Genomic DNA, 26,862 nt, shown 5'->3' on the forward strand with positions numbered 1-26,862 from the left:
GAGCAAAGGCTTCGTGTTTATTCTGGAAATGCCTTGCGACATTTGACTTTTTGTTGTTTGCTAGTTTCTCATTGCATATTAAGCATACCGGTAAACCAGTCTCGTCAACAGTGAAAGCAAATGAATCTGTCCACGTATCATTAAACGTTGTTTTCTTCAGTCACTTTTCTTTTTTTAGAATTCTCCATAGTTGGCTTACCTTGGATCGAAAAATTAAAGAAATCGCGCACTGGCGGGTGTCAGGTATTGGCAGTGGTGACGTATATTAATAGCGATAAAAACACGTTGTAGCGGTGTGCTCACGCAGTCAGTAAACTGCAGTCGAATAACTTTATTCGAACTAAACAGCCTTGCTTTTAAGCCTCCCTCAACCCAGCCCCCATGGACGCAGATGCTGCAAAAGACGCGTACTCACAAACCCCCGTAGGCTATCTCCCTTAGCCGGAATGCTGGCTAATTGTGAGGAAATGTGTCGCCACACTTAGATTGTACAAGATCACCATAATCTTCAAATTTAGAATTACATTTCAAAAGCTAACAAAACAAACATAAAATACATTTTAATTAAATACTGACCAATTATTTCCCAAAGCCACAGGGAGCCGCAGCACAGAGGTGAAAGAGCCACAAATGGCTCGGGAGCCGCAGGTTGCCGACCCCCGGTCTAGATAAATCAAAGTATCAAGTGCAGGAGTTGGGATTTAATGTTGGAGTAATAAATAACATTGGTGAGGCCTAATTTAGAGTATTATGTGCAGTTCCAGTCATCTACCTACAGGAAAGATGTCAATAAAATTGAACGGGTGCAGAAAAATTTACAAGGATGTTGCCAGAACTTGAGGACCTGAGTTATAGGGAAAAGTTGAATACCTTAGGACTTCATTCTCTAAAACATAGGAGAATGAGGGGAGATTTGATAGAGGTATACAAAATTCTGAGGGGTATAGATAGGTTTTTTCCACTGAAGTTGGATGAGACTAAAACTAGAGGTCATGAGTTAAGGGAAGTGATAAAATGTTTAAGGGGAATATGAGGGGGGTCTTCTTCAATCTGAGGGAGTCAGATTATGGAACGAACTGCCAGTGGAAATGGTGGATTTGGATTTGATTTCAACATTTAAGAGAAATTTGGATAGGTATATGGATGAGAGGGGTATGGATAAGGTGTAGGTCAATAGGACTAGGCAGATTAATGATTCAGCATGGATAAGATGGTCCGAAAGGCCTGTTTCTGTGCTGTAGTGTTCTACAACCGTAAGGTTGGCAGTAATCTCCCACTGGATACTCCAAGCCTTGAGTAACACTAAGGGTACTAGATGAATATGCACCAAGTCCATCAATGAAATACAAATGTACAAGTTGGTTGACTGAGAGAAGCATCAAGGAATAGTTTCAGTTTTGCTCCGTTTATTGCATTATATTTACAATTTATTTCATTCTCTGAAATAAGATAGATGTTATAAGCAGACTCCTCAGAAACAAAGGTAACATCCCACATGACAACCACGTGCGTGTTGCAGACAACCTTCCAATCATCCGGGCAGACTACAGAATGAACAAAACTGCCAGCTCATCTCCTTCAAAGGTCCCATTACTTTATATTGAGATTTCTTTACTGCAAATTAAGCAGGGAGGAACTGATAGTTCCAGCACAATGATCCTTATTGACAAGAGGGTGTGGAATTTAGATTGCAGATATAACATTAAGAAGGTAAAGTGTACCTATTAACCTGCAGTTCCAGCTTCCTTTCCTGTTCCTAATTTTCACAGATGTGCAATCTTGCCAAATTTCTGGAATACTTTTAAATATTAATATGAAATAATGGAACAAGAGTCCATGAGCTGCAGGAGTTTTGTATACAGAGTGACATTGACATGACTGATTGACAATTAAGTATCCTCCGAGCTCCAAAGCCAAAATATGTTTTATTCTTCATACCCCCATGAATTCCCATACCCCCAAAAGTCCCTGAATTTAAGTTAAGTGAAACCTTGTTTAGGCTGAAGTGTCATGCACACACTTCAGCAGGAGTCTGGCCACAAATGTCTATGTGAGTACTAGGAGTCCAGACGACACACTGGGCTGTCATACACCATCTGCAAGTTCACCTTGTGCCCCACAAGCTCACGGATGTTGTTGATCCCATACTTGATCATGGTTGGTCTAAGAAAAAATGAAGGAAAAATACTCATCTTGCAACTTTCTTTCCAGCTTATCAAACAAAATTATCTACTGTACTTAAGCTCCATAATGAAACCAATAGAACTGCAAGGCACAAGGCACTGCAAAAAAATCACAATGGCTCTAATGCTTTAGACTTACAATGTTACAGACTATTACACAGGAAGCCTATAGGGCAGGATACAAAGTGTTTAGACATGAAACCTTGTGAACTGAAGAATGAAGTACACATAGCAATGACATTTGCACCCATGAATTCCTAAACACAAGTGTTTACATGGTGTTAAGTAGAAATTTCTAAACCAGCACAATTTACTTTCTACACTTATGGAAAAAACAATTATAGCACAATGTGTATTCTGCCAGTGAAGAAAACTTGCTGCTGGAACTATTTAGTGATCACATTCTGCAAGGACTAAATGCTTCTAGAATCATAAAACCTTATAGCACCACAAAAGTGCAGCAGCTAGCATGATGCTATTACAATTTGAGGCGTTGGGATTCAGTTCCGGTGTCATCTGTAAGAAGTTTGTATACTCTCCCATAAGTTTCCCCTGGGTGCTCCTGTTTCCTTCCACAATGGAAGGATTTACCAGTCAGTAGGTTAATTGGTCATTGGAAATCGTCTGTGATTAGGAGGTGTGGGTTGCTGGGCTGGAAAGGCCTGTTCTGCACTGCATCTCTAAATAAACACATTTGATCCATAATACCTGTGCTACGTCTCTCAGACTCTAATCAATTAGTTCCACTCATTAACCTTATCAGCTCTGGGGATCTCCCATCCACTGCCACCAACCTCATTGTTCCCACACCCTGCTCTTCCCATTTCTACCTCCTACCCAAGATCCACAAACCTGCCTGTCCAGGTAGACCTATTGCCTCAGCTTGCTCCTGCCCCACTGAACTCATTTCTGCATACCTGGACACTGTATTATCCCCCCTTGTTCAATCTCTTCCCACCTATGTTCGTGACACTTCTCACACTTGGAATTTTTTCAATGATTTTAAGTTCCCTGGCCCCCACTGCCTTATTTTCACCATGGATGTCCAGTCCCTATATACCTCCATCCCCCACCAGGACGGTCTCAAAGCTCTTCGCTTCTTTTTGGATTCCAGACCTAACCAATTCCCCTCTACCACCACTTTCCTCCATCTAGCGAAATTAGTTCTTACTCTCAATAATTTCTCCTTTGGCTCCTCCCTCTTCCTCCAAACCAAGGGTATAGCCATGGGCACCCATATGGGTCCCAGTCCCAGTTATGCCTGCCTTTTTGTTGGCTTTGTGGAACAGTCCACATTCCAAGTCTATACGGGTATCCATCCCCCTCTTTTCCTTCGCTACATCGACGACTGCATTGGCTCTGCCTCCTGCACGCACGTTGACTTCATTAACTTTGTCTCCAACTTTCACCCCGCCCTCAAATTTACCTGGTCCATTTCCGACACCTCCCTTCCCCTTTCTTGATCTTTCTGTCTCCATCTCTGGAGACAGCTTATCTACTGATATCTACTACAGGCCTACAGACTCTCACAGCTATCTGGACTATTCCTCTTCCCACCCTGTCTCTTGCAAAAATGCTATCCCCTTCTCCTAATTCCTCCATCTCCGCCGCATCTGCTCTCAGGATGAGGCTTTTCATTCCAGGATGAAGATGTCTTCCTTTTTTAAAGAAAGGGGTTTCCCTTCTTCCACCATCAACACTGCTCTCAAGTGCATCTCTCCCATTTCCCGCACATCTGCCCTCACCCCATCCACCCGCCACCCCACTCGGGATAGGGTTCCCCTTGTCCTCACCTACCACCCCACCAGCCTCCAGGTCCAACGTATAATCCTCCGTAACTTCCACCACCTCCAATGGGATCCCACTACCAAGCACATCTTTCCCTCCCCCCCTTTTCTGCTTTCCACAGGGATCGCTCCCTACGCGACTCCCTTGTCCACTCGTCCCCCCCCATCCCTTCCCACCGATCTCCCTCCTGGCACTTATCCTTGCAAGTGGAACAAGTGCTACACCTGCCCTTACACTTCCTCCCTCACCACCATTCAGGGCCCCAGTCATTCCAGGTGAGGTGACACTTCACCTGTGAGTCGGCTGGTGTGGTATACTGCGTCCAGTGCTCCCAGTGTGGCCTTTTATATATTGGTGAGACCTGATGCAGACTGGGAGACCATTTCGCTGAACACCTACGCTCGGTCCGCCAGAGAAAGCACGATCTCCCAGTGGCCACACATTTTAATTCCACGTCCTATTCCCATTCTGATATGTCTATCCATGGCCTCCTCTACTATCAAGATGAAGCCACACTTAGGTTGGAGGAACAACACCTTATATACCGGCTGGGTAGCCTCCAACCTGATGGCATGAAAATTGACTTCTCTAATTTCCATTAATGCCCCTCCTCCCCTTCTTACCCCATCCCTGACATATTTAGTTGTTTGTTTTTTTTCTCTCTCTCTCTCTCTCTGCCTGTTCTCCATCTCCCTCTGGTGCTCCCTCCTCCCCCTTTCTTTCTCCCAAGGCCTCCCGTCCCATGATCCTTTCCCTTCTCCAGCTCTGTATCACTTTCGCCAATCACCTTTCCAGCTCTTAGCTTCATCCCACCCCCTCTTGTCTTCTCCTATCATTTTGCATTTCCCCCTCCCGCTACTACTTTCAAATCTCTTAGTATCTTTCCTTTCAGTTAGTCCTGACAAAGGGTTTCCGCCCGAAACGTCAACAGTGCTTCTCCTTATAGATGCTGCCTGGCCTGCTGTGTTCCACCAGCATTTTGTGTGTGTTGTTTGAATCTCCAACATCTGCAGGTTTCCTCGTGTTTGCTCTTTACGTTCCACTCATTTATTCACTTCCTTTTTGAAAGTAAAAAGTGAACTTGCTTCTACTCTCTGGATGGTGCATCCCAGACCACAAGGATTCTGCACAAATTCTCATCCCCTCTCTGTTTATTTTGCCAGTTACTGCTGGTCAAAGATAAAACCCAGAAACTTTCTGGCCTGTGACATGCATTACTTGGGAGCTTTCACTAGCTGCCCTGTTTAAACCAAATACCTGTACATCCTTTCATCTGACTCGAGAAAGGGTTGATAATTAAACCAGCTCAAACAGAATTTACACACCTTCTCTTTAAAAACAGTGGATCTGTTGACTAACAAGCAAGGAAATATTGTGGAAATGAGAGCAACCAAAGATAAAATTAATTTGCCTTTGGAATACTTGAGTACTTCACTTTTAATTACATAACATCTCACTTTTTGGTTGAAGGAGAGGGAGAGATCAGGTGCCAATGGCAATACAGAGAGTTAAGGACACCTTCTTTAAATTCATTATATAAGTAAATGCTCGATTTGTGATGAGATAATTGATTCTGGCCATTATTTGAAGTTCTGTAAGCACTTATAAAGTTACCATTCAATGCTGTGGCTTTTTGCCCTGTAGGAAACATAATCAGGTGAATGTATCTACACTATTTATAAATGGAATAGAAAAACCATTGATATAAAGTGTTTGGTATTGTGCAGAGGACACTGAATTGTGGGCCCCAGTGTCTACAAAGAGCCCCGCAAGGTGCTTCGCACTCTTGGCTATTTCCCAGATTCCTCATCTCGGCGCCAGCAATACTCAAGGACTGCTAATTAGATTAAACCAGACAGACACTGTTAAGGCCTCGCTGAATTTGCAGAATAGCAACAATGCAAGAGACCCCCATCATGTAATACTTTCCAAAGATTTTCATGAGATTCCCCGACATGGTCAGGAAACAAAAACACTGAAGGATCCATCGCTATAGACTTTGAACAGATTATGATTTGGATTTCTTTGGCTGTAGTCTTCTGTGTTTTCTTTAAAGTTCTTTCCTTCTCTGAATTAGATGGCAAGTTTTTCTAAGTTATATTAAAATCAAGTGACCATCATATGATCATCGGATTGAAGGAACACTTGCACAGAAAGCTTCCAACTCTCTACGGTTCCTCTAACAGTCTCTTTAATATTTAAGATTATTTAACGTTATTTCCAGTACTCAAGTGTAAAGGAGAATGAAATAATTGTTACTCTGGATCCAATACAGCACAAAAAAAACAAGATAAAGAACACAATAATTAAAAAAAGCAAGATAAATATAAATAAATAAGATAGCCTATATGCATAGATTAATTGTTCTTAAAGGAGCATTAGGCTTAGGAGTGTCTGTACACAGGATAACTGATAGGAAAATATAATAGTAGTGGTAGAGGGGTGTGGGGAGGGGTTAGTGGGTGGAGGTGTTGATCAACCTTACTGCTGGAAGAAAGTAACCGTTTTTGAGTCTGGTGGTCCAGGCTTGGCTGATACATAGCCTCCTCCCTAATGGGAATGTGACAAGCAAACCATGAGCAGGGTGGGTGGGTTCCTTCATGATGTTTCTGGCCTTTTTACAGAACCTTTTTGTATGTATGTCCTTGGTGGGTAGGCTGGTGCCAGTGATGCAGTTTTGACTACCCATTGTAAAGCCCAGTGCTGTTTCTGTTCCAGGCAGTGATGCAACATGTTAGGATGCCCTCTACTGCACACTTGCAGCATGACATGAGTATAATTCAGTTCTCTTCACCTTCCTCAGAAAGTAAAGGCATTCGTGAGTTTTCCTGATTATGCAGAAAGCGTTCTGGGTCCATGAAAGGCTGTAAGAACTTCCAGAAGTTTGAAACTGCTCACAGTTTCCACTGCTGTGCTGCAGATGCAAGGAGGGGTATGAGTGGTGTGAGCTCTTCTGAAATCAATAAGCAAATCCTTTCGCATTTCGCATACATTTTGCATTTCCCCCTTCCCCCCCCACTTTCAAATCTCTTACTATCTTTCCTTTCAGTTAGTCCTGGCGAAGGGTCTCAGCCCGAAACGTCAACAGTGCTTCTTCCTATAGATGCTGCCTGGCCTGCTGCGTTCTACCAGCATTTTGTGTGTGTTGCTTAAACAAATCCTTTATTTGTTAACATTGAGGAAGAGGTTGTTTGCTTGGTATCAGGCCTTAAGCTTTTTCACCTCCTTTCTGTAGGCCATCTCATCTTTTGTCATGTCATCAACAAATCTGACAATGTGATTACTCGGGTACTTGGCCTTGCAATCATGTGTGAGTAGAGTGTACAGCAATGGGCTCAGCACACAGCCATGTGAGGCAACCGTGTTGAGGATAATGTGGAGGGAGAAGTGGTTGTGCATCCACACCACCTGAGATATATTGGTTACAAAGTCCAACAGCCAGTTGCACAATAGTGTATTTAGACCAAGGAGTAGGAGTTTGTTCACAAAGTCAGAGAGACAATAGTGTTGAATGCTGAAATGAAATCCATAACAGCATTCTGGCACGTGTCCCTGTTTTCTTGGTGTGTCAGGGCAGGTCATACAACAGTTCTGTCAGTGAGCATATTGATAAGTGTCCAATATGGTAGGAATAGAGTTCTTGATACGTGCTATTTACTAGCCATTCAAAGCACTTCATGATATTTAGCATCAATGCCACCATGCAGTAGTCATTTAGTTTTGAAGGTAGAGTTCTTTGGTACAGGGATGATGGAGCCTGAGTTGAAGCATGTGGGAATGGCAGCTTGAATTAGTTAAGTGTTGAAGATGCCAGTGAGCTGGTGTGCACATTCCCTGAGTACTCTACCTGGGGTGTTGTCTGGACAAGCCATCACTGCAGAATCCTCACAGCTGCTGTCAGTGGCTGCTCACCTGTGTGCTGCATGCCTCAAAAGCGTGCATAAAAGTTTAGACTATCAGGGAGGGAGGCACCACTGTTTAGTCGATACACGTTTTGTTATCGGACAGATGCTCCTGAACCTTTTGTTCATCTTTGCTCCCTTGATGCCCAAGATGAGACTTGAAGGTTGCTTGGGCTCAGAACCTGCGAGTGCCTATGAAAGCAGTTTCCAAGTTTAGGATATTAAGAGGGGTGGGGAGTGCCATCTGTGACCTCCAGGGACTGAACTTGCTTCCACCAGTAGCATGTGAAGTTGTGGGACTGGCAGCCAAAGGCATCCAACCATCAGAATCAGGTTAATTATTATTAACATAAGTCATGAAATGTCTTGTTTTGTGGTAGCAGTACAGTGTAATACTTAAAATATGCTACAAAAGTATATATTATGCTATACATGCGGTGAAATACCTCCATGGCAATTGGGAATTAAATTTCAAGTCATTAAATAAATCTGGAATAAAGTAAAGATAACATTAATAATGACAGCCACTGGAATTTTCTGTAGAGGTTCAGCAACAGCCTTGGGAATGAGGTTTGTCATCCCAGTGTACAGGTATAATGTGGTCGGGCTGAGTTCTCTCCAATTCGACATGACAATGGATTCCATAAGTGCAAAAACTATAATGATTATCAGCATCATCTACATCAGATTTTCTACTGAAAACAACTGGAGGTGTAAAAGTGCTCGGGAGAAACTGTCAACTGTTTCAGATCCTTACCTGTCGACTGCTGTCCCAGTCATTCCTCAGCTTCACTGAAAGTGATAATTTGAGTCCGTATTCATGCAGCTTTCTTGATTACTGAAATAAAACCGCTATTTCCCTTCAGGTTTCAACTTGCTTTTCTGCCTTCCCCTTTATTCTGTCTCCTTTGTTACCACTAATCTGTACACTACAACAGTGACTATCCTTCCAAATACCCCAGTGGTTGTAAAGTTCTCTAGAATGTCTCAAGGTCAAGAGTGGCATAATGTTATGGAGTCCTAGCCTGCAGCACAGAAACAGGCCTTTTGGCCCAACTTGTCCATGTCCAGCAAGTTATTCATCTGATCTAGTCCCATTTGCCTCAATGAAGTTGTTGCACAAGCAGCAGGGAAGTGTAGGATAGGTAGAAATTCAACCAAGGAGACCATGAGCTGTACACCTGCAGACTACACTTACCGTTCAAGAGACAGACCCCACGCAATCACACACACCCCTTCTGGCAGGCCCATCGGCAGCAGCATCTCTGGGCGGAAGACACCAGAATTTCCGACTTCCACCCATTTCTTCAATCCTGGCGAAAGCAGAACATTTCTGTTTAGATGCAACAGCAGTTCCCGACCAGCAGGAGCAGCATTCAACAGGCAAAGCTGTTCATCCCCACAGCTAATGGACCAGATGATCATTAGGCACAGGAGCAGAAGTGAAGGTTGTGGGCATGCAATGTTGGTATTGAAAGCATGGCAACACTCCTGCTGGCTGCCTCAAACAATGCAGTTCACTACATAGTTTGACATACATGTGACAAGCCCCAAGTCCCTGCCAGTCTTCAACACAGAATCCAGTCAAAGTCCAACCCGAGCAGGGCTATGTGATCCATGTTCCTAGGGGCAGAAACCAAGACAAACCTCACATCCTGCTGGAAGATCATCGGTTAGGTAGCCCAAAACCTACTGGCCTTCCAGTGTAAGTGAACACTGCAAGAGGACATGCTGAAGGATACACTAAAGCTTGGTGCAGCCACAGCAAGGACTGCACAGCAAAAGACCACGGTTTGGGTCTTGTGGTCAATGGATCCAGAGGGGCTGGGCTCTGTTCTAACTTCAAAGTGACTTTATTATCAAAGTATCTGTCTCCATGTAATACCTTCAGATTCATTTTTTAACAGGCATATACAGGAACACAAATAAATACAATAGAATTTATGAAAACTTACACATAAAGACTAAAACAATGTGCAAAAGACAGCAAAACATGGAAATAATTTAAAAAAATGAAAATAAATAATACTGAGGACACGAGTCCTACATAGTCCGATAGAGTGTGGAGTCAGTTCAGTGATAAGGTGAGTGAGATTATCCATGCTGGTTCAGGAGCCTCATGATTGTAGGATAACTGCTCCTAAACTTGGTGGTATGGGACCCAAGGCTTCTGTACCTCCATACTGATGGTAGTAGCAAGTAGAAAGTGTGACCTAGATGGTCTTACTCCATGTAACAGACTCAACCGTTTCACAGAGGTATTCAGGAGGAAACAAATGTGGTGCTGGCCTATTTAAAGAGAATGATTGAATTGATGGAACACTGAACAGGGAGAATGATGTGACCGAGTTGTACTTACTGTATACATTAAAGTTTAACTATTCATAACAAGACTCATAGATTGCAGCAGTTCTCAACTGGAACTCAGCACAGTTCCGCAGACACAATCAGGGAAGGGTAACACTGGACTGCTACCAAAATAGAATGAATAGAAACAAAGGCAAACGGCTCCATATTGTGTATTGCACTATACCAATAAGGATAACATAGGAGTGAAGTCTGCCTGTGGCATCATATTCATCAGACTGCTGTAGGATTAAGTTCAAATCTATCTGTATGCTAAATCTGAAACAATGGAGCTCTGGATTACAGCAGCCAAGCTGAGGGCATGCAGATTAAAGGGGAAAGCCACTGATTTTATAATACTCCCCATTTCTCATTCAATGATGAGAATGATGGTGGTATAATTACAGGCTAGGATTTTATTTATTTATTTACAGATTTACCAGGAATCAAAGAAAATGTCTTATGAAGACAGGTTTCTCAAGTTAGGGCTTTTCTCTTTGGAGTGAAGAAGGCTGAGGGGCAACTTGTTAGAGATGGACAACATGGTAAGAAGCATAGATCGAGTGAATAGTTAAACACTTTTTCTCAGGGTAATTCAAGAGGTCATAATTTTAATGTGATGGGAGGGAAGTCAGAGGCAAGTTTTTTTTTCATAGTGGATGCCAGGGGTGGTGGTAGAGGCAGGTACATTAAATGCATTTAATAAACTGTTAGATATGCATATGGATGATAGAAAAGTGGAAGGCAATGCAAGAGGAAAATATTAATCTACTCGTAGAGGTTTTAAGGTTAGCATAACATTGTGGGCCAAAGGTCCTGTACTGTGCTATACTATTCTATGTTCTACATGTCAAAAGCCATTACTGCACGAAACAAAATGTATCACATTCGCTGAGGAAGAGCACTATTGTTTCTGGTTCAGTTTTCCATGACCACTCCGGGGGGGGGGGGGGGTTCAGTGAAACAATGTAAGCAGTGATAACCAACACCCCCACCCCCAACAAACAACCTGCCAATAGAATGTCTAGACTGCAACACAAGTGTAAATCAGATGTTGTGTGGGAGAACAAGGACTTTTGACACCCCACTGATAAATTAGCACCTTACAGAAATCAAAAAAAAGGATCACTTTGCATCTTGTGATCATAATGCCATTAGTTTCAAGATAATTATGGAGGAGGATACGTCTGGTCCTTGGGTTGAGATCCTAAACTGGAGAAAGGCCAATTTTGATGGTATCAGAAAGAATCTGGCAAGTGTGGATTGAGACAAGTTGTTTTCTAACAAACATGTACTTAGTAAGTGGGAGTTCAGAGTTTGTATGTTCCTGTTAGAATGAAAGGAAAGGATAACAGGTCTAGGAAACCTTGGTTTTTGAGAGATACTGAAGCTCTGGTTAAGAAAAAGGAGGTGCATAGCAGCTATGGGAGCAAATGAGGTGCTTGAGGTACAATAAAAGCAAGAGAACACTTAAGGAAATCAACAGGGCTAAAAAGGCATAAGCTTGAGTTATCAGAAAGTGAAAGAGAATCCCAAGGGATTCAAGGGCAAAAGGATAGCAAGGGAAAAAACTGGTCCTCTGAAAGATCAGAGTAACATCTATGCATGATGCCCAAAGAGATGGGGCAGCCTTAAATGGATCTTTTTGCATCTGCATTTACTTAAGATACAGACACAGAATCTATCGAAATGTGGCAAAGTGGCTGTGAGGTCATGGACGATATACAGATGACCTAAGAGGAGGTGTTTGCTGTCTTGAGGCAAATTACAGTGGATAAATACCCAGGGCCTCCAAACCTGTGGGTGGCTAGTGCAGAACTTGAAGGGGCCCTAGTAGAGATATGTAAAACGTCCTTAGCCATGGGTGAGGTGCTAGAGGATTGGAAGATAGCTAATGTTGTTCCAATGTTTAAGAAAGTTTCTATGAATAAGCCAGGAAATCGGTGAGCCTGACATCAGTAATGGGTAAGTTACTGGAAGGTATTCTAAGGGACTGGATATATAAGAATTTGGAGAGAAGGAACTCATTAGGGATAGTCAACATTGCTTTCTGTATAATAGGTTGTATCTAATCTTATAGAGTTTCTCAAGGAAGTTATCAAGGTTGATGGAAGCAAGGCAGTAGATGTTGTCTGTAGCAAGGCCTTTGACAAGGTTCTCCATGGGAAGTTGGTCAAGAAGATTCAGTCACTTGAAATTGGAGATGTAGTGGACAGCAAAGAAGACTATCAAAGCTGGAGTGGGACCTGGATCAGCTGGAATAAAGACAGATGGAATATAATGCAGACAAGTGTGAAGTCAGACCAGGGAAGGACACTAGTGCAGTAGAACATACAGATCTAGGAATACAGATCTGTCATTCCTTGAAAGTGTTGTCACAGGTAGATACGATCAAAAAATAAGGTTTTGCACATTGGACTTCAAAAGAATCAAAATATTGAGTACAGGAGTTGGGATGTTATGTTAAAGTTGTATAAGACATTGGTGAGGCCTAATTTGGAGTATTATGTGCAGTTTTCATCATCTACATATTGGAAAGATGTCAATAAGATTGAAAGAGTGCAGAGAAAATTTACAAGGATGTTGGCAGGACTTGAGGACTTAAGTTATAGGGTAAGGTTGAATAGGTTAGAATTTTATTTCCTAGAATGTAGAAGAATGAGTGGAGATTTGAGAGAGGTATAGAAAATTATGAGGAGTGCAGATAGGGTAAATGCAAACAGGCTTTATCCGCTGTTAGAGGTAACACATAAAATGCTGGAGGAACTTGGCAAGCCAGGCAACGTCTATGGAAAAAAGTACAGTTGACATTTTGGGCTGAGATCCTTCAGCAGGACAAGAGATAAAAAGATGAGGAGTAGATTTAAAAAGTGGGGGAAGGGGAGATGGAAACACAAGCCGATTAAGTGAAACCGGGAGGGAGAGGAATAATGTAAGAGGTGGGAAGTTGATTAGTGAAAGAGATACAGGGTTGTAGAAAGGGGAATCTGATAGGAGAGAACAGAAGGCCATGAAAGAAAGAAAAGGGGGAGGAGCACCACAGGGAGGTGATGGGCAGGCAAGAGGACAAGGTGAGAGAGGGAAAAGGCGATGAGGAATGGTGAAGGGAGGAGGAGGGGGGGAATTACCAAAAGTCTGAGAAATCAATGCTCATGCCATCAGGTTGGAGGTTACCCAGACAGAATATATTGCTGTTCCTCCAACCTGAGAGTGGCCTCATCACAACAGCAGAGGACACCATGGATTGACATATCGGAATGGGAAAGGAAAGTGGAATTAAAATGGGTGGCCACTGGGAGATCCCGCTTCCTCTGGCAGATGGAGCATACGTGCTCAGCAAAACTGTCTCCCAGTCTACATCGGATCTCACCTATATACAGGAGGCCACTCCGGGAGCACCAGACACAGTATATGACCACAACAGACTCACAGGTAAAATGTCACCTCACCAGGAAGGACTATTACTCCCTGCATACCAATGACTGTGTGGCCACCCAAAGCACTAATCTGCTAATTAAATTTGCCGACAACACTACATTGATTGGCCTAATCTCCAACAATAATGAGGTGGTCTACAGGGAAGAAGTCATCTCTCTGACACAGTGGTGTCAAGAAAACAACCTCTCCCTTAATGTTGAAAAAACCAAGGAGCTGGTTGTGGATTACAGGAGGAATGAAGACAGGCTAACCCCTACTGCCATCAATGGATCTGTAGTTGAGAGGATAAACAGCTTTAAGTTCCTCTGCATCCACATCACCGAGGACTTCATGTGGTCTGTACACACCAACTGTGTGGTGACAAAGGAACAACAGCACCTCTTTCACCTCAGATGGTTGAGGAAGTTTGGTCTGGGCTTCCTAAGAACTTCCTACAGGGGCACAATTGAGGGCATCCTGACTGGCTGCATCACTGCCTGGTATGAGAACTGTACCTCCCTTAATCGCGGGATTCTGCAGAGGGCGATGTGGACAGTCTAGCACATCTGTAGTTGTGAACTTGCCATGATTCAAAACATTTACAAAGACAGGTGTGTAAAAAAGGGCCCATAGGATCATTGGGGACTCGAGTCACCCCAACCACAATCTATTCCAGCTGTTCCCATCTGGGAAACGGTACCGCAGCATTAAAACCAGGACCAACAGGCTCTGGGACAGTTTCCTCCACCAGGCCATCAGACTGATTAACTCACGCTGATTTGACTGTATTTCTATGTTACATTGACATTATAATAAATTACATGATTTATCTTAAGTTATTATAAATTACTAAGATTGCACATTGCACATTTAGACGGAGGCGTAACGTAACACGTGAAGGATGTAAGAAATAAAGTCAATTCAATTCAATTTTGGGGGCCCTGAATGGTAGTGAGGGAGGTGGTTTAGAGGCAGGTGTAGCAATTGTTCCGCTCGCAAAGATAAGTGCCAGGAGGGAGATCAGTGGCAAGGAACAAATGAAAAAGGGAGTCGTGTAGGGAGTGATCCCTGCGGTAAGCAGAACGTGGGATGGAGGGAAAGATGTGCTTGGCAGTGGGATCCCATTGGAGATGGTGGAAGTTCCAGAGAATAATGTGCTGGATGCGGAGTCTGGTGGGTTGGTGAGGACAAGAGGAACCCTATCCCTGTTCGTGTAAGAGCATATGTGTGAAATGGAGGAGGTGCAGTTGAATGCAGCATTGATGGTGGAAGAAGGGAAGACCTTTTATTTGAAAAAGGAGACCTCCTTTATTCTGAAATGAAAAGCCTCAGCCCAAGAGCAGATGTGGCGGAGTCAGAGGAATTGACAGAAGGGGATGGTGTTTTTACAAGTAACAGGGTTGGAAGAGGTATAGTACAGGTAGCTGTGACAGTCCGTGGGTTTATAATAGACATCAGTAGACAAAATGTCTCCAGAACAAAGACAGTGAAATTGAGAAAGGGGAGGGAGAATTCAGAAATAGACCAGATAATTTTGAGGCCAGGGTGGAAGTTGGTGGCACAGTTGATGAAGCCAACAAGCTTAGCATGGGTGCAGGAAACAGCACCAATGCAGTCGTCAATGTAGCGTAAGAAAAGTGGGCGGCAGACTCCAGTGTAGGCTTGTAACATAGACTTCCACAAAGCCAACAAATAGACAGGCACAGCTGGGACCTCTGCGAGTACACATGGCTAGATCTTTTGTTTGATGGAAGTGGGGAGAGCCAAGAAGAAATTATTGAGTGAGGATAAGTTCCGCTAGATGCAGGAGAGTGGCAGTGGAGGGGAACTGGTTGGGTCTGGTGTCCAGAAAGAAACAGAGACCTTTGAGGCCTTCCTGGTGGGGAATGGATGTGTATAGGGTGTATAGGGACTGGACATCAAGACTGAAAATAAGATGATTAGGGCCAGTGAACTTGAAATTATTGAAAAGATCCAGAGAGCATGAAGTTTCACAGATGTAAGCAGGAAGGGTCTAAACTGGGGGCGGGGGGGATCAGACAGAGTCAAGGTATGCAAATATGAATTCAGTGGGGCTGGAACAAAGTTGAAACAATGGGTCTATCTGGACAAGCGGGTTTGTGGATCTTGGATAGGAGGTAGAAAAGGGAAGTGCAGAGTGTAGGAGCTATGAGGTTAATGGCAGTGGATGGGAGGTCCCCAGAGCTAATAAGGTCAGTGATGGTGTGGGAGACAATGGCCTGGTGCTCTTTAATAGAATCCTGTTTGTAGGGTAAGTAAGAGGAAGTGTCTGAGAGTTGCCGCTGGGCCTCAGCAATGTAGAGGTCAGTTTGCCAACTACAGAACTCCCTTTTATCTGTGGGTTTGGTGGTGAGGCTCAGATTAGTGCAGAGGGAGTGGAGAGTGGAGCTTTTGGAAGGGGTGAGGTTAGAATTGGAGCGAGGAGTTTTGAAGTCGAGATGGTTGATATCTCGTCAGCGGTTGACAATGATAAGGTCCTGAGCAGCCAGAAGACAATGGTGGAGTGTCCAGGAAGAGGAGGAGGTTGAAGACAGGAGAGCCATTGGTACAGGGTGGAGAGTCCTTGCTGAAGTTGTAGGCTTGGAGACTGAGACGGTGGAAGAAAAGCTCAGCATCATGGCAGGCACAGAACTCACTGAGGTGTGGGCGCAGTGATACAAAATTGAGGCCCTTACTGAGGACAGAACATTCTGCCTCAGAGAGGGGAAGGTCAGAGGGAATAGTGAAGACCTGGCATGGATAAACTGGGATCAAAGGGGAGGGGGAAGGGAGTTAGTAGTGTCTGAGGAGAAGGGAGGTTTGAGGTGTTCAAGGATGGTGGGGTCAGAGGAAGGAGCCTCTGAGGACTCAAGAGCTGGCGGTGGGACCTGAGCGAGACAGGATTGCGGAGCAGTGGTGGGGGAAGGGGAAACGGGGGTTCCAGTGGCAGCAAGTGAAGACCTAGTGAAGGTTGCACAATCAGCACTTTGGAGGTGTCCAAGGTCATTGGAACCCACATTGATATCAGTGGAGTCCGAGTTTAGAATCTGCTCTGGATTGTTAGAACCGTTAAGGTCAGCAACAGGGATCGCAGTCTGGAGACGTCCAGGCCCGCCGGTATTGGAGACAGCAGGTTCTGTGGTCTGTAGACGTGTGACCTTTTGATCCGTGTGGGACATGAGAAAGTCAAAGAACTGGCAATTGAAAGCATGGATTCGGAGGAGGATAAGGTAGCAGACAGGTCCATTATAGGCGGCGGGAAGTGAATACCAGAGTTGTGGAAGTGACTGGGATGGGGACACCAAGTACCTCCTCATGGAGTAAAGCATAGTGCATAGAACACAGTGGAAGCAGCAGCAGGAGAAAGTCAATTGAACGTGAGCACCTGGGGTCCTCAGAGGGTCCAAAACGAGACGTCATGGGTTAAGGGTGAAAGTTTAAGGGAACATGAGGGAAATTTCTTCACTCAGAGGGTGGTGAGAGTGTGGAATGAGCTGGCAGCAGAAGTGGTGGATATGGGTTCAATTTCATCATTTATGAGAAATTTGGACAGGGATACAGATGGGAGGGGTATGGTGGGCTATGGTCTGGGTGCAAATCAACGGGACTAGGCGGACTAATAGTTTGGCATGGACTAGATGGACCATTGGGCCTGTTTCTATGACGCCATGGCTCTAAAAAGAGCTACATTAATTTGACTTTATGCAAGAGAGATGTAGACTTTGAAATAAAAAATGAAATGGAGGCACTTAGATTTTAATGAAAAGGTTAGTGAAGAGTACTCTAGGAATAGGGCTCATTCTCTACCTGTTTAAACCCGTTAACATGACAACTGCATCATGCCTTCAACAGTGTTAATCTCCAGTTCTTAATTCAATTGTACCTTCATGATAGCTGAAGATCTCCATACTTGGCTCTGTGTAAGGGTTGAAAGCAGGCTTATAACGCAGTTTGGTTATACCTGTCAAATAAGAGCATTTATTTCAGATCTTAATAGAATTCTTGAGCAAAACAAAACAATTTTCTGGAGAACTATGTGGATAAAGCACAATTAGCAGATGACAAGGAATGGTTGAAATTTCAGCTGACCCTGCATGGGAGTTAGAATTGTAATCTTCGTGCATCACTAAATCCAGATCTTCAGTGGGAGGGTAAAAAAAGCAAGTTAAAAGAGACCCACCACTTATAGTTTTGGGATTCTGTTACTGGACTCATAACTCAGAGCACCTGAATTTTGCCAGTTTGCTCAATTTCCACCTCTGAAAGTTAAAATTTTAAGTATATTTACTCTTGTTGGAATTAGTTTCATTTGGCATCATGAACAGCACAGACATTGTGGGCCAAGGAGCCTGTTTCTGGGCTGTTTGTTTTAAACTACCTACCACTCCAGTCGATGTTTCAAGCAGAGACCCTTCACCGGGACTCTTCAACCTCACCTGCTGTGTTCTTCTAGCAATTTGTGTGTGTTACCTTTATGCCACCTCTAGTCACATCCATGGAAAAATCTCACATTGGACTCATTAATCACCTCAGAAATGACAAAACCAGGGTTGGAACAGATCATCTTGACCATGAGGAATTACTCAATAAGCTTGAAGATTATAAAAGTCTTTGCATTCAAAGGCAAATTAGCTCAAACAGGAAGGAACATTTACCTCATTTAAGTTCTTGGCACAGCCAGAAGATTACATTACATTGAAGCAGGCTGATATACCTTACATTTCAGCACTCCTTTTGTGTATCATGTTTCCCTTAATATCCTCCCAAAGCATCTACTGAGTATATTCAATGACTGAGGTCTACAGCCAGCCTACATAGAAAATTCCAGATTCCCTTCAGCTTATATCAGTTCTAAATGCTGACTCCTTGCATTGAGAATGTGATACTGGCTCTAGACAATGTAAGCCAAACTGGCCCAACTTCTATCCTGCCAAGCCTCAATCCCAAAAGACCTGTGCTACGATTCCAAGGTTCTCACAGATGAGCAACAATGATTATTTTCTTGACACAGAAGAGACCTTACAATCATAAAACATAGGAGCAGAATTAAGCTAATCAAGTCTGTTACACCATTCAATCATGGCTGATTTATTACCCCGCTCAACCCCATTCTTCTGCCTTCTGCCCACAACCTTTGTCAGCATAGTAGTTATCACAACACTATTACAGCTCGGCATGTCAGAATCAATCATGGCATCCTCAGTAAGGAGGCTACGTATGTCCTCCTCATGGAATGTATGGGCTTACTCCGGGTCCTCAAGTTTCCTCTCAGAGTCCGAAGATGCACAGGATAGGTTAAATGGTCATTGTAAATTGTCCAGTGATTTGGTTAGGGTTAAATTGGGGTTGTGGAGTGGTGTGACTCAAAGGACCAGAAGGGCTCATTCTCCGAGCTGTATCTCTAAATAACAACATTTAAAAATAAATCAAACTGCTTTAAATATACCATTCCCTTGGCTTCCATAGCCACCTGTTGATAGAGAGCAGAGAAGAACCAGAGATGCATTCTCACCTAGTTTGGTGAAGAACTGCTGAAGAACTCCCATCAGGTCACCCAGGGTGAGATCATAATCTGCCACTACCCCTTCAATCTGGTGAAACTCGGCTAAGTGAGTGGCATCCAGCGTTTCATTACGGAAGACACGATCAATGGAGAAATACTTCACTGGTGTGAAGGCTTCCTGCATGAAGAGGAAAAAGAACATTAGCATTATTGCAGTTGTTCAGCTGGACAGAAAATGTGAACTGTGCTTTAGACATAGTTCAGATTTAAGTTATGCACAGGCAATTCTACTGAACTGGGAAAACTGCAGAACTGCTTGGAGATAAATTAAAAGTTTAAATGGAGAAATTGTACATTTTAATTGATTTGATGACTTGTATCTTCCTTTCCTCCTATCCAACCTGACAGACAGAGCCAGAAACACCTGATAAACCTTATCTTCCCGCAGACCTTCCAAAGTACATCCAAACAAGTGGTGTTCGGCAGGGGTGGAAGTCACTTAACTTTCTTACTGATTTGGTAGCATTTGGCATGAACTGCTATATTTTAGGAATTTAAGAATTGATATGTCAACAAAGGCTCTAGCAAATTTCTTCAGGTGTAGAAATTCTAACTCATTGCACTACTGCAGAAAAAACCTCGGAGGGTTGTAAACTCAGCCAGCTCCATCATGGGTACCAGCTTCCCCATTATTCAAAAGGCAAAGACTCAAGAAGGCAGCATCCATCATTAAGGACCCTCACCTTCCAGGACATGCCCTCTTCTCATTGCTATTACCAGGGAGGAGGCACAGGGGTCTGAAGTGACACTCAAACTTTTAGAAACAGTTTCTTCCCCTTGCCATCAGACTTCTGAGCAGATAATGAACCCATGAACACCAGTTCACTATTTTTGCTTTCTACTTGCACTATTTATGTATTTTTTATACATTTCTTATTATAATTTATAGTGCAGTTTATGTGTTGTACTGTACTACTGCCACAAAACAAATATCACGATATACGTTAGTGATTCTGATCATAAACATACATCTCACCACATCCTTATCAGATGCTGCTCCGGCCTATACTGGCTCACTGAACATTGGCATTATGGGTAGAAACAATTCAAGCTAGTCACAGCTGTGTGAGATCCAGAAATCCTGGCACTCAGTCCATTAAGCAACTGTGTCAAGAGCTGGTAACTCCAATGCCCACTACACCCCATAAAAGAACATTTATACCCTATCTTTAATCATTTTTCCCTGAAACTCCACATCATTATCAAGTCACTCAATATTAAAACCTAGCTGGCATTTGGAAGGTGGCAAGTGGATCCTACTGAACACTGAACTATTTCACTATAGTGTAATATGTCCTCTCCCACATCTTAGCTGAATAAATAAGTATGACCAAGAACACTGCAGTCTCCGAGAGGATTCAGGGAGGCAGAATCAGCGTGCAGGAACCTCACAATGATGCTCGACTCCATTTCAATAATTAAAGCTTCCATTGTTTGCCAATTAAAACCACCAGAGAGATTGAAACATCAGAGATTGCGGAAGGTGAGCACTGGCTGCCTGCTTTTTTAAAATCACTGGCGGATCGCTCTGCTACAGAGATGAAGAATGTTATCCAGGTTTTCTGCATTTTGGATATGGACTGGGACTATAGATTTTTTTCCCAGTCTGAATAGCTTTTTGTATTCTGTTTTTCATCTGATCTTTTTCATCTTGTTGTGTGCAAGGGAGGGGGATTTATGGGTCAATCTGTCTGTTCCGTTTTTATTTTTTTGTGGAAAGAGGAGGGATTTTGGGTTTGATGGTTGTGCTGCTGTATTTTTCTTCCTTGGTTTCATTGCCACCTGGAGAAGAAGAATTTCAGAGTTGCACACTTCGATACTAAATGAACCTTTGAACCTCTTACCTGATGACAGTAGTGAGAAGACAGTATGAGAGGTGGGCATCCTTTGACGAGTGCCATTTTCTTGTGGCAGTACTCCATGTAAATGTGCTCAATTATGGGGAGGGTGTTGCCTGTGATAGACTGGGTTGCATCCACCACTTTCTGTAGATTTTTATGTTCCTGGGCATTGGTATTTCCATACCAGGCTGTGATACAACCTGTTATGATACTCCCCATTATGCAGAGATAGAAGTTTGTCAAAGTTTTAGACAACGTGCTGAAACTACGCAACCTTCTAAGAAAATAGAGGCGCTGTCATGCCTTCTTTGTGATGGCATGTACAGGAGTAGGGCAAAGCCAATTGCTCCCTTAAGCCTGCTGTGCCACTAAGTAAAATCAAGGTCGATCCAAACTTGCTCTGACCACATCTCCTTACCTGCCCATCACCTCCCTTTGAAGCTCCTGCCTCTTCCCTTTCTTCCATGGTCTTCTCTTTCCTATCAGATTCTCCCTTCTCCAGCCCTTTATCTCTTTCACCTATCGGTTTCCCTGCTCTTTACTTTACCCTTTGCCCTCTCCCAGTTTCACCTATCACTTTGCACTTCTTCCTCCCCTTCCCCCACCTTCTTGCTCGAACATCTCATCTTTTCTCTCCCCCCTGTCCTGATGAGGGGTCTCGGCTCAAAAGATCAATTGTTTACTCTTTTCCATAGATGCTGCTAGCCTCCTGAGTTCCTCCAGCACTTTGTATGTGTTGCCTGGATTTCCAGTATTTGGAGATTTTCTCTCGGCTTTCCATAGTACATGCTTTCTCACCTTTCCATGCACCACTGGCTCCCTTGTATTTCAAATGTCCATCAATTTCCACCTTGCATATATTCAGCAATTCTGCTTCTCCCACTCCCTGTGATAGAATCCCAAAGGTTCACCATCTTCCACCTCACTTGTCTTAAACAGTAACCCTTCTCAAATTATGCCTACTAGTTCCAGGTTACCCCAGTGGGGAAAACACTCTCACCTGTTGACCCTCCTCGGAATTTACAGTTCAATTAAATCACTTCTCAGTTTTCTATTCTCGAAGTGTATACAGGTTACAAGCAGGCACTGTTTTTAGAATCCATAAATCGATTTCGTACACAAGTTAAAAAATACACAAAATCACTCAATACATTAACCATGGAAACACAGTACTGTAGCAAATGGTGTTGAGGGCCAACTTACATGACTATTTATTTATTTTCTTTCAACGTATTTATTCTAGGCACAGTGAAACAAAATGAGGATGTCCCATGCTCAATGGCTAGTTTCCACTGACTTAAAGCATCAGTGAGTTTGTGTCTGCTACAGTGTTTAACAGAGAATGAATGGATGTGATTATTTGTTAGGTTTCAAATCAACTCTCTTTAAGTGGCTTCCCACAATGAAACTAGCAGCCGGACTTCAAAGGAGTCTGTTGACTGTAGGGAGGTTACGTGGAAATAGAACCCTCTTACCACCCCCCAGCTTGCCAAAGTCAGATTCTCATTTGAATATAATAATACTCATGGGAACTCTATCATGTGTTTGGGTGTCCATAACATGAGTCTGTGGTACAAAACGTTGGTTAGATCACCTACAGTTCTGATTACCACGCTACAGGATGGGTGTATAGAGAGTACAGTAGATATTCGCCAAGATGTTCATTAGAATGGAAGGCTTTACTTGTATGGATTGTTTGGAGAGCCTGGGTTTATTCTCACTAGAACTTAGACTGCGTAGAAAGGGACTTTATATAGAGTTATACACAATTATGAAATACATAAATAGAATATATAGCTAAGATTTTTCCAGAGCAGAGATAGTCATTACTGGAGGGCACAGGATTAGGGTGAGAGGGGGAGAGATTTAAAGGTGAACTGATTCCAAAACCTATAGCTACAAGAGAAAATCTGCAGATGCTGGAATTCAAAGCAACACACACAAAATGCTGAAGGAACTCAGCAAACAAGCAGCATCTGTGGAAAAGAGTAAACAGTTGATGAAGAATTTCAGCTCAAAGTATCGACTGTTTACCTATTTCTTAGATGCTGCTGGCCTGCTAAGTTCCTCCAGCATTGCGTGTGTTGCCACAGCCTATGGATTCATGTTCAAGGACACTACAACTCCTGTTCTCAATATTATTTATTTCCTTATTATGTGGGTTTTTTTTTGGTGCTTGCACTGTTTCATTGGTTGTTTGTCAGTCCTTGTGTGTACATTTTCATTGATACTATTGTATTTTTTAATATTTCTGTGAATGCCTACAAAATAATAAGTGATGACATATACATACATTGATAATAAATTTACTTTGAACTTTGAGCAATATGATAGCCAATGATTTCAAAGAGGATACAGGAAGCTTTTTTTTCCCAGACATATAAAGAGTAAAAAGGAGGTGAGAGTAGATTTCAACGTGCTGGAAAATAAACCTGCAGAGGTAGTAATAAGACCATAAGACACAGGGGCAGAATTAAGCCATTTGGCTCATCCAGTCTGCTCTGCCATTCAATCATGTCTGATCCTTTTCTTTTCCCCTCCTCAGCCTCACTCCCCAACATTTTCCCTGTAATCTTTGATGACATGTCCAATCACGAACCTATCAATCTCTGTCTTAAATACACCCAATGACCTGGCCTCCACCACTGCCTGTGGTAACAAATTCATCACCCTCTGGCTAAAGAAATTTCTCCATATCTCTGTTTTAAATGGACACACCTCTATCCCGATGCTATGTCCTCTTGTCCTAGACTCCCCCACAATGGGAAACCATATAAAGAAGGACTCAAATGGCAAAATAGTAAAACAATGGCTGACAAGGGAAGTCAAAGCAAAAAAGTAAAAAGGAGAGGGCACATCACAAAGAAAAAGTTAGCCGGAAGACAGAGGATTGGAAAGCCTTTAGAAACCTACAGAAAGCAACTAAATGGATCATTAGGAGGTTAAAGATGAAATATTGCAAGCTAGCAAGCAATATCAAGGTGGATAAAAAAAAGTCCTTCTGCAGCCTGTTTTCTTAACACTACCTGCCCCTCCACCAATCTCCATATCATCTGCAAACTTGGCAACAAAGTAGTCTATTCCATCATCTAAATAATTGATATACGGCATAAAAGACAGTCCCACACCATCCTCCTGTGGAACACCACTTCTCTATAACTCAAAAGGCTATAGAGCAAAGTTCCAGAGATTAGGACAACAAAAAGGTGAGTGTACCACTGGAACACAATGCTGGAGTGGTAGGAATAGGGGACAAGGAAACTGAATAAATATTTTGCATCAGTCTTCACTATAGAAGACACCAACAATATGCCAGAAGTTCAAGAAGTCAGGAGCAGAAGTGAATCAGGTTGCCATAACTAAGAAGAAGGTGCTTGTGAAAGTTCTGAAGGTAGGCAAGTCACCTGGAACAGACGGTCTACACCCTAGGGTTCTGAAAGAGATTGTGGCAGCATTAGTACTGATCTTTCAAGAATCAATAGATTCTAATATGGTTTCAGAAGACTGGAAAATTACAAATACTACTCCATTCTTCAAGACAGAGACTGAAAGAAAGAAAATTATTGGCCAGTCAGCCTGACCCAGTGGTTGGGAGTCAGTTGTTAGGAACGAGGGCTCAAGGTATTTGGACACACATGATAAAATAGGTCAAACTCGGCATGGTTTTCTGAAGACAAAATCTTTCACGGTAAGTCTGTTGGAATTATTTGAGGAAATATCAGGCAGTACAGACAAAGGAGAGTCAGTGAATGTTGTTTATTTGGATTTTCAGAAGGCCTTTGACAAAGTGCTGCACATGAGGCTGATGAACAGAATAAGGGCCATGGTAATACGGGAAAGATAACAGCATGGATAGGGGATTGGCTGATTGGCAGGAGGCAAAGAGTGGGAATAAAGGGAGCCTATTCTGTTGACTTCCAGTGACTACTGGTGTTCTGCATGGGTTGGAGCTGGGAATGCTTCTTTTTATATGTCAATGATTTGGCTGATGGAATTGATGGCTTTGTGGCCAAATTTGGGGTTGATACAAAGATAGGCGGAGAAGCAGGTAGTGTTGAAGAAGCAGGGAGTCTGCAGAAGGACTTAGACAGACTAGGAGAATGGGCAAAGAGGTGGCAGATGGAATACAATGTTGGCAAGTGTATGGTCATACACTTTGGTAGAAGAAATTAAGGTGTAGACTATTTTCTAAATGGAGAGAAAATTCAAAAATCTGAGCTGCAAAGGGACAAGGTAGTCCTCATGCAGGATTCCCTAAAGGTTAATTTGCAGTTTGAGATAGTGGTGAGGAAGGCGAATACATTGTTAGCATTCACTTTGAGAGGTCAAGAATATATAAGCAAGGATGTAATGTTGAAGCTTTATAAGGCACTGGTGAGGGCTCACTAGGAGTACTGTGAGCAGTTTTGGACCCCTTATGAAAGAAAGGATGTGCTGATATTGGAGAGGTTTCAGAGGAGGTTCACGAAAATTATTCCAGGATGGAAAAGGCTTTCACATGAGGAAACCTATCGAGCAATGAAAGGCTTTAATAGAGTGGATGTGGAGAGGATGTTTCCAATGGTGGAGGAGTCTAAGACCAGAGGACACAGCCTCAGAGAAGAGGGACGTCCATTTAGAACAGAGATGAGGAGAGGATAAATTTCTTCAGTCAGAGTGTGGTGAATCTGTGGAATTTGTTGCCACAAATGGCTGTGGAGGCCAAGTCATTTGGGTACATTTAAATTGGAGGTTAAAAGATCACAAACAAGAGAAAATCTGCAAATGCCAGAAATCTGAGCAACACACACACAAAATGCTGGAGGAACTGAGCAGGCCAGGCAGCATCTAGGAAAAGAGTACAGTCGATGTTTTGGGCCGAAACCCTTTAGCAGGACTAAAGGGTTGAAAGATTCAACCTTTTGAGAGGTTGAAAGATTCTTGATTAGTCAGGGCATGAAGGGATGAAGGGAGAAGGCAGGAGATTGGGGCTGGGAGGGAAACTGATAAGCCTTGATGAAATACTGGAGCAGACTTGATGGGCTAAATGGCATAATTCTGCTCTTTTATTTTATTGTCTAAATGATGCAGCATACAATTAGGTCATTTTGGAAGGCAGAGTAGCACAACTAGATTGCTTCAAGTCAGTGGACTGGGCTGTGCTCAAGGAATCAACTGTGGATCTGAATGAATACACTATGGTTATCACTGACTTTATTAAAACAGTTGTAAATGAGCGTATTGCCACAAAATTATTCAGTCTACCCCTACCAGAAGCCCTGGATAAATCATGAGATCCACAACCTGAGGGCATGATCAGAGGCATTCATGTCTGGTGACCAAGAATGATCTCCAGAAAGCCATCACATGGGAGCAAATTTGTAAGGTGATAGCAGATATTTGTAGTAAGCACAGGGTTGTGATTGTGGGAGATTTTAATTTTCCACACATAGACTGGGAAACCCATACTGTAAAAGGGCTGGATGGTTTGGAGTTTGTAAAATGTGTATAGGATAGTTTTTTGCAGCAATACATAGAGGTACCAACTAGAGAAGGGGCAGTGTTGGGTCTCCTGTTAGGGAATGAGAAAGGTCAGGTGACGGAGGTATGTGTTGGGAAGCACTTTGGGTCCAGTGATCACAATGCCATTAGTTTCAATATAATTATGGAGAAGGATAGGACTGGACCCAAGGTTGAGATTTTTGATTGGAGAAAGGCTAACTTTCAGGAGATCCAAAAGGATTTACAAGGAGTTGATTGGGACAATTTGTTTAATGGGAAGGATGTAATAGAGAAATGGAGGTAATTTAAGAGTGAAATTTTGAGGGTACAGAATCTTTGTG

General features: G+C 42.9%; 1 protein-coding gene across 1 annotated transcript in view; it reads right to left on the reverse strand.

Annotated features, from left to right (window-relative positions):
• Positions 1–1,362: 1,362 nt before the first annotated feature.
• farsa (phenylalanyl-tRNA synthetase subunit alpha) overlaps positions 1,363–26,862 on the reverse strand; it is a 60,312-nt gene continuing 34,812 nt past the window's right edge. The window contains exons 10-13 of the mRNA XM_059991865.1: positions 19,149–19,317; positions 17,520–17,597; positions 9,072–9,186; positions 1,363–2,163 (exon numbers count right to left, since the gene is read on the reverse strand). Coding sequence (XP_059847848.1) covers positions 2,058–2,163; positions 9,072–9,186; positions 17,520–17,597; positions 19,149–19,317 — 468 coding nt within the window. The 3' untranslated portion in view covers positions 1,363–2,057. The remainder of the gene's footprint in view (positions 2,164–9,071; positions 9,187–17,519; positions 17,598–19,148; positions 19,318–26,862) is intronic.

This window comes from Hypanus sabinus, chromosome 16 (genome assembly GCF_030144855.1).
Source record: "Hypanus sabinus isolate sHypSab1 chromosome 16, sHypSab1.hap1, whole genome shotgun sequence".
Taxonomy (NCBI): Eukaryota; Metazoa; Chordata; class Chondrichthyes; order Myliobatiformes; family Dasyatidae; genus Hypanus; species Hypanus sabinus.